The sequence below is a fragment of the Panulirus ornatus genome, chromosome 11 (genome assembly GCF_036320965.1).
Source record: "Panulirus ornatus isolate Po-2019 chromosome 11, ASM3632096v1, whole genome shotgun sequence".
NCBI classification, from domain to species: domain Eukaryota; kingdom Metazoa; phylum Arthropoda; class Malacostraca; order Decapoda; family Palinuridae; genus Panulirus; species Panulirus ornatus.
Window position 1 is genome coordinate 35515776 of NC_092234.1, and position 13420 is coordinate 35529195.

General features: G+C 39.7%; 1 protein-coding gene across 3 annotated transcripts in view; it reads right to left on the reverse strand.

Annotated features, from left to right (window-relative positions):
• Positions 1 to 13420, reverse strand: part of LOC139751400 (protein phosphatase 1 regulatory subunit 21) — a 321946-nt gene that overhangs the window by 132922 nt on the left and 175604 nt on the right. For all 3 annotated transcript variants that reach the window (XM_071666786.1, XM_071666784.1, XM_071666785.1), the window contains exon 9: positions 6478 to 6605. In XM_071666786.1, the coding sequence (XP_071522887.1) occupies positions 6478 to 6605 (128 nt within the window). The remainder of the gene's footprint in view (positions 1 to 6477; positions 6606 to 13420) is intronic.

Genomic DNA, 13420 nt, shown 5'->3' on the forward strand with positions numbered 1-13420 from the left:
AGAGGAGAGAGAGAGAGGAGAGAGAGAGGGAGAGAGAGGGGGGGAGAGAGGGGGAGAGAGAGAGGGAGAGAGAGAGGGAGAGAGAGAGGGAGAGAGAGAGGGAGAGAGAGAGGGAGAGAGAGGGAGAGAGAGGGAGAGAGGGAGAGAGGGAGAGAGGGAGAGAGAGAGAGAATTTTCTGGCCTGCTCAGATACAAAAAATCCACCTGGCTTTCCCTTTTGTCTACAACTGAGCTCACTCTCTTGTAGAACTCTAAAATGTAAGTTTGTTACACATGATCTTACCTAAAACCATGCTGTCCCTTATCTGAAGGAAGTCATCCATTTGTTTTCTAATAATCTTTTACATAACCTTGCACACCACAATTGTTTGTGAAACTAGTCTGTAGTTCAACACCTGATGCCAGTTTCCTTTCTTAAAAAAGGTAAGACATTAATCTTTCACTCCCTTGGCACTTTGCCTCTCTTCAGTGAGCTCTTGAACAGTATCTATCCAGTGTATTTACACAAATCTTCAGCACATGGTGAATTTCTTCAGACCCTTGAACCTTGTATGGGTCATGTCCTTTTAACTTTCTGTTAATATCATGATTTCTAAAACCTACTTCTCATTCCATCTTCCTGGTGGTGGGGATACAGTGTCTTCCACAGTGAAAATACTTTTGGAGTTGATATTCATTTCCTTGCATATCCTTATATCATCCACTACAATTCTTTACTCCAAATCCCTTAGCCTGATTATCTGCTCTTTAACGGACAAATGATTCCTGATGTATTTACGGAAATGTCTGGTTTTCCTCCTGGCTTGTCCACTATATTATCTTCACAGTTTCTTTGTTCCTCTTTTCTTATTCTGCTAAACTTACTTCTTACTCTCTTATACCTTGCAAATGTTAGGTGGCTGGAGTACAGTCTACATCTTCACCACTGCACTTCTCAAAGCTCTTTCTTACTGTTCCCCCTCTATTTGAGGCTTGAGGTAATCAAGTTTCCATTCCTTCATTACAATTTTCACAGAACCTCTCATCACAAAGCCCTGCTTCCTGGCTACTGAATACCCATTCTTTAATCTATGTCAAGCCAGAAATTGTTCAGGTTAGTGTGGTTACTGCATTTATGTCTCCTCTTTATGTGCTGTCGTGCCTCTGCTCTTTTAATGTTCTCAATTACCCCATATTCAAACTTTTGGATTATATGGTTATTTCCAATAGATGTATCACATACAACATTCTCAATATCCATGCTAGTATGAGTGAATACAAAGTCTAGGAATGATGGTGTACCAGTCCCTCTTATTGTAGTATGCTCAATGACATACTGGTGTATGAAATTTTCCAGTATACACTACAAAAATTTCTCTCCATGACTCCCTATCACCATGAGGACCTAAAGTCCTCAGTCTATATCATTACTGAAATCCCATTATCAACACTTTAACATCTGTATGTGTTTTACTGTTTCATGTTCCATCCAGATGATTCCTTCACCGTTATGACAGTATTTCTGTTCTGTAGTTATAATTTGTTGAAGGATTATATAACATCACGATGCACTTCATCACTACAGTTCCTATTCCCACTGTGTAACGTTTGAATTGACTATCCTCTACTATTTCTTGAATATCTAGGCTTTTTTCTTTTTGTCACGTGGGCCAATTCACCCCTTTCTTTCCCTCCTTACTATCATGTATCCCTCTAGAGCAAAACAAGTAAGACCATATCTCCTGACTGAGGAGCATTTAAGTGGAGCTCTGAACCATCTTTAACTCTCCACGTTAGGATTGCTGATCTTACTTTCTGTCTCATTAAAATGGGATTACTGGACTAGTCCTGCTATCTTCTTACAAGCACCTTACACCTATTCAAACCTCACTTATTTTCTTCACATTAGTTCTCTTGGCACCTCCTGCCTACACAATAATTCTTAAATATAATCATGTGAGTGTCCAACAAATCCATGACCCCTAGTCATGGGTGCTAAGAATCTCAAGGTTTCTGCCTATCATTGTCTGACTTCCTAAGCTTGCAGAGTTTATTTCTACACCATATAGCAGTTGCAATATATAGGGAGTACCATTCATGTTTTTTGCTGATTTCATAGTGCCTGTGTGGACGGAAATGAATGTGTCGTGTTGGTGCATAAACTGATGCTTACAAATGGACCATGATATCTCTGATCATGAACTAACAAAGGTGAGACTAATGCATTGTGTAACCCATTAAAATCTGTCCTTTTTAAGTTAGGGATAATAATACTGGTTTTTTTGGGGGCTGGTTTTGATACATCGAACCTGACCATATTATGGTCAAAGTACCCAGATGTTCTACAACACAAGTATCAGCTACCAAGATTTCCTGGGATACAAGTACTAAATCATGTATATTAGCTTCCTTTATTGGCTTCTCTTACAAATTTCCTTTCTTCCTCCCTAGTGAAATAATCTTCGATCCATCAAAGGAGCTTTCCCCTTATTCCTGCCTGGTGATCAAGCTTCTTAATAAGCATCTCATGCAGTATCATATCAAATGCTTTCTGGCTAACTACAGACAAATAGTCCAACCACCCAGCCCTTTTCTTCAATGATTTTCTTTACCTTAAACCATGATGTCCCCAACTTAGGTAATTTCTTCGCCACAGAGAGTCATCCACTTGCTTTCTCGTAAGTTCCTCCAGAATCTTACATACAATAGGGACATCACACACCCCTGCTGCAGACCAACCTTCACTGAGAACCAATCACTCTCCTTGCCTCTTACTTGCACACATGCCTTGCACCCTTGATAAAAACTTTTCACCGCTTCTAGCAGCTTTCCTCCCACACTATTTATTCCTCATAACTTCCACAAAGCATCTCTATCAACCCTATCATATGCATTCTCCACATCTATATATGCCACATACAAATCCATCTTTTTTCTAAGTATTTTTCACACACATTCTTCAAAGCAAATACTTGAACTACACATCCTCCACTACTTCTGAAACCACACTACTCCTCCCCAATCTCATGCTCTGTACATGCCTTCACCCTCTCAATCAATACCTTCTCATACGATTTTCCAGGAATACTCAACTTATGCCTCTGTAGTGTGAACACTCACCTTTATCCCCTTTGCCTCTGCATAGTGGCACTATACATGCATTCTGCCAGCCCTCAGGCACTTCACCCTGATCCATACATATATTGAACATTCTTACCAACCAATCAACAACACATTCACCCCCTTTCTTAATAATTTCAATTACAATACCATCCACTCCTGTCATTCTTCCTGATTCTCTCACTCCACACACCACCCCGACTAAAACACCCTAAATCTGCTACTCCATCATCAAACACATCCATTAATCCTTCAAAATACTCACTCCATCTCCTCCTCACTCCATCACTACCTGTTATAACTTTCCTCCTTGCCCCCTTCACCAATGATCCCATTTGTTCTCTTGTCTTTCACACATCATTCACCTCCTTCCAAAACATCTTTTTATTCTCTCTAAAGTTCAACAATACTCTCTCGTCTCAACTCTTATTTGCCCTGTTTTTCAACCCTTGCACTTTCCTCTTGACCTCCTGCCACTTTCTCTTATACATCTCCCTATCATCTGCACTCCTTTCTTGTAAGTATTGCCAAAATGCTTTTCTTTTCTCTTTCACTAGCAACTCTGCTTCTTCATCCCAACACTCACTACCCTTTCTAATCTACCCACCTCCCATCTTCCTCATGACACATGCATCTCTTGCAAATGTCATCACTGCTTTCCTTCCCTAAATACATCCCATTCTTCATCCACTCCCACCACTTCATTTGCTCCAACCTTTTGCCATTGTACTCTTAATCTATCCTGGTATTTCTTCACACAAGTCTCCTTTTCAAGCTCATTTACTCTCAACATTCTTTTCCCTGACATTCTCATTTTTTGAAAACTTCTACAAATATACACCTTTGCTTCCACAAGATAGTGATCAGACATCCCAAATGCTGCACCTCCAAGCACATTTACATCCAATAGTCTCTTTTACAGGGCTATCAATCAAAAAGTAATCTGATAATGCCCAGTGACCATCTCTCCTACTCACATACGTAAACAGGTTGAACCTCTTAAATTTGGCAACCTTGAAATCTGGCCATTGCCGGACCACAGAATATGCCAGGAAACAGAAATTGACCCCAAAGGGAACCCTGTCTTGCCAGCTCATTTCACACACATATTGCTGTGTTATCAAAGGTAGAACAAAACTTAAACCAGGAAATAATACAACCATGTATGCCTCCAAACAAGCAGAAATACCCCCAGATGGAGACTCCTCAATGTCTTGGGTGAGGGTTTTTCGTGGCATATGACGCCAATACAGGCCAGATTCGTCAGCATTATACACTTGTTCTGCGGCTAAGTTTTCCACTGCCACTAGCTGAGCAAATTCTTCCACAAAATTTGTCACAGCTTTGTGATGAGTAGTTAATGTAACGAACAACCATAGGTTGGTAGTTGGCTTTGGTCAACTCTTGTTAATATTGTTGTTTTGATGTTACTGTCAAGGCAGCCAGCCCATGCTGCATCATTCTCAACCAGCACATATTGCTGTTGGTTGTTTAAAAGAGAATTGAAGTTTTAATCCATTCTTTTGATATGACCTTACACTGCAAGCTTCCGTGTCAGCACTATGCTTTTCACCACAAACACTATGCACTGAAATTCCATCTCCATTTAAACTTGTGTAAACACCCTTGCTAACATTCACAGTCATAGTCTACCTTTAGTTCTCTATGAAAAACTTTAGCCTGTTCAATTAGCATCTCCCTAGAAATGCTCACATCTTCATTATGAGGGAGCTTAAACCACTTTATAAGTGCAATGTCTAATTCTCTACTCCTAGCTCCCTTCCAAGTTTTCCAAAACTTTAAACTTCTCTGGCTTTCATTTTCAGCAAAAAACTGAATATAAGAAATCAACAGGACTGTTGATTAGCTCCGCTACAGTGTAAACAGATTTTGGCGCCTTAGCACTGCAAACAGCGCTGCCCTGGTGGCAGATCAACAAACTATTGGTGGCAAATTCAAAACGTGCTAGACCATGAGAGTTACAAGACTAATAAGTGCCAGACTAGAGTAACAACCTGTACTTGTGTATATCTCTCTTTTTAAACCATGTATTCCCAATCACCATTCTCTTTTCAGCACACAATTCCACAAGCTCTTCATTTCCATTCACAACAATGAATAACCCATAACTACCAATTATACCCTCAACTGCCACATTACTCACCTTCAAATCACTCATCATTAATAACCAGTCTTGTGCACCAAAACTGCTAACACACTCACTTGGCAACTCTCAAAACACTTGCCTCTTGTGATCTTTCTTCTCATGACCGGGTCCATCTCTTGCAATCCACTTTAAGTTTTATCCACATTAGTCCAGAATTCACTTTCTTACATTACCACATGCTCACACAACTCCTTCTTCAGGATTAGTGATACTCCTTCCTTAGCTTTTGTCCTCTCGCCAACCCCTGACTTTACTCCCAAGCCATTTCCAAACCATTCTTCCCCTTTACTTTTGAGCTTCGTTTCACTCAGAGCCAGAACATCCAGGTTTCTTTCCTCAAACATACTACCTATCTCTCATTTCTTCTCATCTTTGTAACATCCACACACATTCAGACACCTAAATCTGAGCCTTCAAAAAGGATGAGCGCTCCCTGCTTTTCTTCTTTTAGAAATTGAAATACAACAAGGGGAGGGTTTCCCACTGAAATGCACTTTGCCTTTATGTTTATAAGCTTTCCTAAGTGTACGTGGGTGGGTTGGGCCATTCTTTCATCTGTTTCCTTGCGCTACCTCGTTAACGCGGTAGACTGCAACAAAGTATAATGAATAATAAATAATATATTCATTTAAGGGGAAAGGGGAAGAGTGGTTGCATTCAATGTTTTACTCACAGAACATCTCCATTTCAGGGGAAATATCATGCAGGGATGCTCTCTTCCTGTAGTTTTATTATTCCAGTTCTACAAGCATACTTCTAGGTACTTTTATCCCTTTATTATGCTTTTCAAATTCTTTTTATTACCTGTACACTGTATTAGATTAAGGTCACCTATAGACTGTTCATGCTATGCAAAATAGGGGTCCAAGTAATGTATTCATTCCTCAACATACAAATCTACTAATCACCAACAAAGTATGTAAATTCATCCATATCATTGTCATTGCATAAAAGGGGAGAAAGATCTTAAATTTTAATGAAAGACAAAACTTAGGATCAATGTGTAAACAAAAACAGCTATATCTATATATATCCTGATCACAGTGTTAATCATGCCTCTTAATCTTACATTGAGCAGCATATCAGCTGTTAAATTCTATGCCATGGAAAAACAAATAAGGATCACAATAAAGGTCACTGTAATATAAGTTTTCCTCAACAATCCACTCACTTGCCTCAATACTACATAGATGTGCTTAGAAACAACTTACTCTGACTTGCAAGAGTGGCCACATAGGGAGCTAATGAGCCCCATGAAGATACTAGCCTGCTGAATGCTGCACTCCATGATGCCCCTATGCGATCCCCATCAACCTGGCCTCTACTGCCCTCTGACACCCTGAAATATATATATTTTGGATAAGCAATTAAGAATCTGTTCAGAATGTACTAAATAATATTTCTTCACTATCTACTTGATAAAATAAAAATTAAGCTGGATACTTAAGAGATCAGTGATTTGCATATCTAACCCATAATGAGGTCACAGAATTAGAGTAAATTTTTTTTTTTTTTTTTTTTTTTATACTTTGTCGCTGTCTCCCGCGTTTGTGAGGTAGCGCAAGGAAACAGACGAAAGAAATGGCCCAACCCCCCCCCCATACACATGTATATACATACGTCCACACACGCAAATATACATACCTACACAGCTTTCCATGGTTTACCCCAGACGCTTCACATGCCTTGATTCAATCCACTGACAGCACGTCAACCCCGGTATACCACATCGCTCCAATTCACTCTATTCCTTGCACTCCTTTCACCCTCCTGCATGTTCAGGCCCCGATCACACAAAATCTTTTTCACTTCATCTTTCCACCTCCAATTTGGTCTCCCTCTTCTCCTTGCTCCCTCCACCTCCGACACATATATCCTCTTGGTCAATCTTTCCTCACTCATCCTCTCCATGTGCCCAAACCACTTCAAAAACACCCTCTTCTGCTCTCTCAACCACGCTCTTTTTATTTCCAAACATCTCTCTTACCCTTATGTTACTCACTCGATCAAACCACCACACACCACACATTGTCCTCAAACATCTCATTTCCAGCAAATCCATCCTCCTGCGCACAACTCTATCCATAGCCCACGCCTCGCAACCATACAACATTGTTGGAACCACTATTCCTTCAAACATACCCATTTTTGCTTTCCGAGATAATGTTCTCGACTTCCACACATTCTTCAAGGCCCCCAGAGTTTTCGCCCCCTCCCCCACCCTATGATCCACTTCCGCTTCCATCCGCTGCTAGATCCACTCCCAGATATCTAAAACACTTCACTTCCTCCAGTTTTTCTCCATTCAAACTCACCTCCCAATTGACTTGACCCTCAACCCTACTGTACCTAATAACCTTGCTCTTATTCACATTTACTCTTAACTTTCTTCTTCCACACACTTTACCAAACTCAGTCACCAGCTTCTGCAGTTTCTCACATGAATCAGCCACCAGCGCTGTATCATCAGCGAACAACAACTGACTCACTTCCCAAGCTCTCTCATCCCCAACAGACTTCATACTTGCCCCTCTTTCCAAAACTCTTGCATTTACCTCCCTAACAACCCCATCCATAAACAAATTAAACAACCATGGAGACATCACATATCCCTGCCGCAAACCTACATTCACTGAGAACCAATCACTTTCCTCTCTTCCTACACGTACACATGCCTTACAACCTCGATAAAAACTTTTCACTGCTTCTAACAACTTGCCTCCCACACCATATATTCTTAATACCTTCCACAGAGCATCTCTATCAACTCTATCATATGCCTTCTCCAGATCCATAAATGCTACATACAAATCCATTTGCTTTTCTAAGTATTTCTCACATACATTCTTCAAAGCAAACACCTGATCCACACATCCTCTACCACTTCTGAAACCACACTGCTCTTCCCCAATCTGATGCTCTGTACATGCCTTCACCCTCTCAATCAATACCCTCCCATATAATTTACCAGGAATACTCAACAAACTTATACCTCTGAAATTTGAGCACTCACTCTTATCCCCTTTGCCTTTGTACAATGGCACTATGCACACATTCCGCCAATCCTCAGGCACCTCACCATGAGTCATACATACATTAAATAACCTTACCAACCAATCAATAATACAGTCACCCCCTTTTTTAATAAATTCTACTGCAATACCATCCAAACCTGCTGCCTTGCCGGCTTTCATCTTCCACAAAGCTTTTACTACCTCTTCTCTGTTTACCAAATCATTTTCCCTAACCCTCTCACTTTGCACACCACCTCGACCAAAACACCCTATATCTGCCACTCTATCATCAAACACATTCAACAAACCTTCAAAATACTCACTCCATCTCTTTCTCACATCACCACTACTTGTTATCACCTCCCCATTTGTGCCCTTCACTGAAGTTCCCATTTGCTCCCTTGTCTTACACACTTTATTTACCTCCTTCCAGAACATCTTTTTCTTCTCCCTAAAATTTAATGATACTCTCTCATTTGCCCTCTTTTTCACCTCTTGCACCTTTCTCTTGACCTTGTATGGGAGTATAATTTTTGGGTAAAGAAGAAAAAGCAAAAATTAGAGAAATGGAAAGAGGCTGATATGAAATTTACAAAGACTAGACCAACTGCACTCTTAAAGGTAATCATATATATCCACAATTTCTGCAACATCAATCATTAAACACTTTCAAATTAAAAAAAGCACAACATAATGAATGAATTCATAAACTATTACATGTTTTCTGTGGGTGGGACACATTTCCAATCACCATTTCATAACATTTCCCCTACAGAAAATCAACAATCATTCCTCTAAGATCAATATTTGAAACAGCTCCAGCCAATGCAAATTTATTCTACACGGTTTATATTTTCCCCTCACATCTTCAACTCTCTTTGAGGTAAGAAAAAATAGTAATTCTTCGAACAGCAATAAACATGGCACTTATGTGGACACAGACTGTAAAAGAATCAGGAAAAATATAAGTATGTAAAGAATTCTCCATTACTGCCACAGAGCAAAAGCATGATACATAATATTGGCCCATTCTTGAGTTGCTAGCACTCACAAATTAGCTCTGGAACAATATGGGTTGTCAAATGTTTCATGATCTTGTGACAAGGGAATGCATGCATGCAGCTAATTTTCAACTGCAAGAGTAAAATCAGCAAAAGGGAGAGAAATAACACCAATGAAAAGAAAGGTGCTCAAGATGAGAACTGACAGAGGAGGATTTGAAAAACAGTAAAAAGCCTTTAAATCAATATAATAAAAAATGATTCTGTAAAATACTAAAAACTATCTCTTAAAACAATACAACAAGAAAATATCACACCTAAACTATGTTTAAAGGCATGTTTAACTGGAATGTGGGTGTTCTGATTTAAAGTGACAAATATTCTCAAACTATGATTAGAATAACAATCAACTATTTTGAAAATATCCAACTTGGAAGGATATATTACAAATCAGAACTCTTTTACATATGAGGAGGGAGAAGAACACAGCCTGAGGCCAGCTCTGCTCGACTGACCCAATCGCTCATCCATTCATGGTTTGAAGGGTCACATGGTGCTGCCTACATATCCTGCTTGGCAAACATGGGAAACACAATGATGGACAATGAAGGGATGCAAGTTAGCACAATGTCTTCTTTAAGAATGATGAAATGAGTAAATAAAAAAAGAAAAAAGTCTACAAGTAAAACTTACAAAAATTGTTTTCAGAGATAGTTTTTAGTGTAATACAGAGTAATTCTTATCATAATGATTTTTGTTGATTTCTAGTTTCTTTGTTGAGTCACTGACGATGTCAGGAGAAGCTGAAACATTTGGAATAAGAAATGCTGTTCATCACAACCCTGCTAATTCTTTTCCTCATGAAGGGGATTTGATATGATCAAATATTTCTCGCTGAACTCTTGAGAAAGAAGGTGGTGGAAGAGCTTTCCATGGTGTGTTAGTAGTACTCGTTACAGGGGTAGATCAACCATGCAGGAAGCTTGAGTAGCTGCCCTGAAGAGAAATACATTTGAGATGAACAACTTTTTGAACTCAAACTTATATATTTCTAGCATGAGCTCTGAAATGGATTTGTATGAGAGCAAATGGATTTGTATGTAGCATTTATGGATCTGGAGAAGGCATATGATAGAGTTGATAGAGATGCTCTGTGGAAGGTATTAAGAATATATGGTGTGGGAGGCAAGTTGTTAGAAGCAGTGAAAAGTTTTTATCGAGGATGTAAGGCATGTGTACGTGTAGGAAGAGAGGAAAGTGATTGGTTCTCAGTGAATGTAGGTTTGCGGCAGGGGTGTGTGATGTCTCCATGGTTGTTTAATTTGTTTATGGATGGGGTTGTTAGGGAGGTAAATGCAAGAGTCTTGGAAAGAGGGGCAAGTATGAAGTCTGTTGGGGATGAGAGAGCTTGGGAAGTGAGTCAGTTGTTGTTCGCTGATGATACAGCGCTGGTGGCGGATTCATGTGAGAAACTGCAGAAGCTGGTGACGGAGTTTGGTAAAGTGTGTGGAAGAAGAAAGTTAAGAGTAAATGTGAATAAGAGCAAGGTTATTAGGTACAGTAGGGTTGAGGGTCAAGTCAATTGGGAGGTGAGTTTGAATGGTGAAAAACTGGAGGAAGTGAAGTGTTTTAGATATCTGGGAGTGGATCTGTCAGCGGATGGAACCATGGAAGCGGAAGTGGATCATAGGGTGGGGGAGGGGGCGAAAATTTTGGGAGCCTTGAAAAATGTGTGGAAGTCGAGAACATTATCCCGGAAAGCAAAAATGGGTATGTTTGAAGGAATAGTAGTTCCAACAATGTTGTATGGTTGCGAGGCATGGGCTATGGATAGAGTTGTGCGCAGGAGGATGGATGTGCTGGAAATGAGATGTTTGAGGACAATGTGTGGTGTGAGGTGGTTTGATCGAGTAAGTAACGTAAGGGTAAGAGAGATGTGTGGAAATAAAAAGAGCGTGGTTGACAGAGCAGAAGAGGGTGTTTTGAAATGGTTTGGGCACATGGAGAGAATGAGTGAGGAAAGATTGACCAAGAGGATATATGTGTCGGAGGTGGAGGGAACGAGGAGAAGAGGGAGACCAAATTGGAGGTGGAAAGATGGAGTGAAAAGGATTTTGTGTGATCGGGGCCTGAACATGCAGGAGGGTGAAAGGAGGGCAAGGAATAGAGTGAATTGGAGCGATGTGGTATACAGGGGTTGACGTGCTGTCAGTGGATTGAATCAAGGCATGTGAAGCGTCCGGGGTAAACCATGGAAAGCTGTGTAGGTATGTATATTTGCGTGTGTGGACGTGTGTATGTACATGTGTATGGGGGGGGGTTGGGCCATTTCTTTCGTCTGTTTCCTTGCGCTACCTCGCAAACGCGGGAGACAGCGACAAAGTATAAAAAAAAAAAAAAAAAAAAAAAAAAATGAGCTCTGAAAATAATATAAAGTTCAATCAGCAGAGAACCTAAACATAATAAAGGTGAAAGCCAGAATCTTCAAAGGAGATAAAAAAAAAAAAGTCTGAAGGAATTTTTGAGAGAAATGAAAAATTGGGTAAAAAGGGCACCAATTTTGACTAGATCATATGTATCCCCAGAACAGATGTTGTCTAGGTATAAAGTAAGGAAAAAAATGGAGGTAAGGCAAGTGGGGAAGGTGGTATTTATAAAAAGAAAGAGAGTGCATAAAAGAGTAATCAGCATTGATATGAACATCAAAACTTTCTGAAATCATTGTCATTGTCCAGAAAAAAGATGGGGGTAAAACTAAACCTTGAAAAGTAACCACTACTGATAGGAAAAGGAGAGGTTCACCTGTCAGCAATGGACTGATTAAAAGGAAAACTTGAAACAGAGTTCACTGAATACAATAGAAAGCAAAGAGATGGAAGTCTAAAAGCGAAAGACTAAATCTAGACTATGAAAAACCTCTGAAATAGTTGAGACTACAAAACAGATTTCCCAGTCCCTCCCAAAAGTAAAATCAGACATGTCAGACATGAAAGAATATCATAGAGGACTTAACCTTAAAGAAACCACACTGGGTATCTGAGGGGACTTAGAAATTAAATGTGCCTGACAAGTGAATTTCTTTTTTTGTCTTACTCATTCTGGAAACAAAACAATTCCTTATGGATAGGCTTCACCAATGCTTGTTTTGAAAAGAAAGAAAAGTGCTGGCTTTGAGGAAAAGGCAAAATAAATAACATGCACAGACCCATGTTTAGAAGCACTCTCCTTCAGGACAAAGGGAGGGAATCAAACAGCCCATAGGATTTTCTCTTAAACCTTGCAATAAGAGAATAACTGATGGGTTACTGGGTGAAAGAAAGGCAAACCTGAGAAAGATGACTGCAAGAAGACTTCAGAGCAAAAAAGAGGATAATACAGATGAAGATCATATCAGAGAGCTAGGGCATGAGGCATTCTTTAAATCAAAATGATTTGATTATCAATTATCAAAGACATCCCAACACTAAATCAATGCCTTCCTGCATGCATAATACACATACATACCAACCCTCAGTGGGGTAGGATCAGTGGTGCTGTCAAAGTGAACGCTTTCTCTCCCTTCCCAACCTGATAATTAGATTACATCTGATTGAACCTACTATCTTCACACAAGAGTGTCGACCTCCAAAGAATTTGATTGTGAAAGAGATATACAAATCAAGAACCTTTACCAGTGAACTTAATAGGCCTAGCTGGTGATGAAGTTGCCTCAGGGTATACACCAGGCCAAGACTCCAGATGACTAGAGTTGTGACCCAGCTGACCACAGGAACTAAATAAATTTCCTCCATGGTTAGAGAGGGGCGATCACCTGACCGAAGTCTGTCAACAATATCCTTATATCAACCAGTGCTCATAGAGATATTTGAATTGTCCTGTACCTACTAATGTGAATGTCATAAACAATCCATGAACATGTGCACAACAAAGCAAGCAAAGATCTTAGTTTTCGCTTGATTTATGTGTATGTCAACTACTATATTACTGTAGCACAATCAACTTAAAAATATTTATTACTTAATCTTCACCACAATACATAATATTAAACAGTATATGTCACAAAACATACTTACAACCTTCTGCAACTCCTCTTCACTCTCAGCAAAAAACACATTATCATCCACAAACAGGCTTGCCAC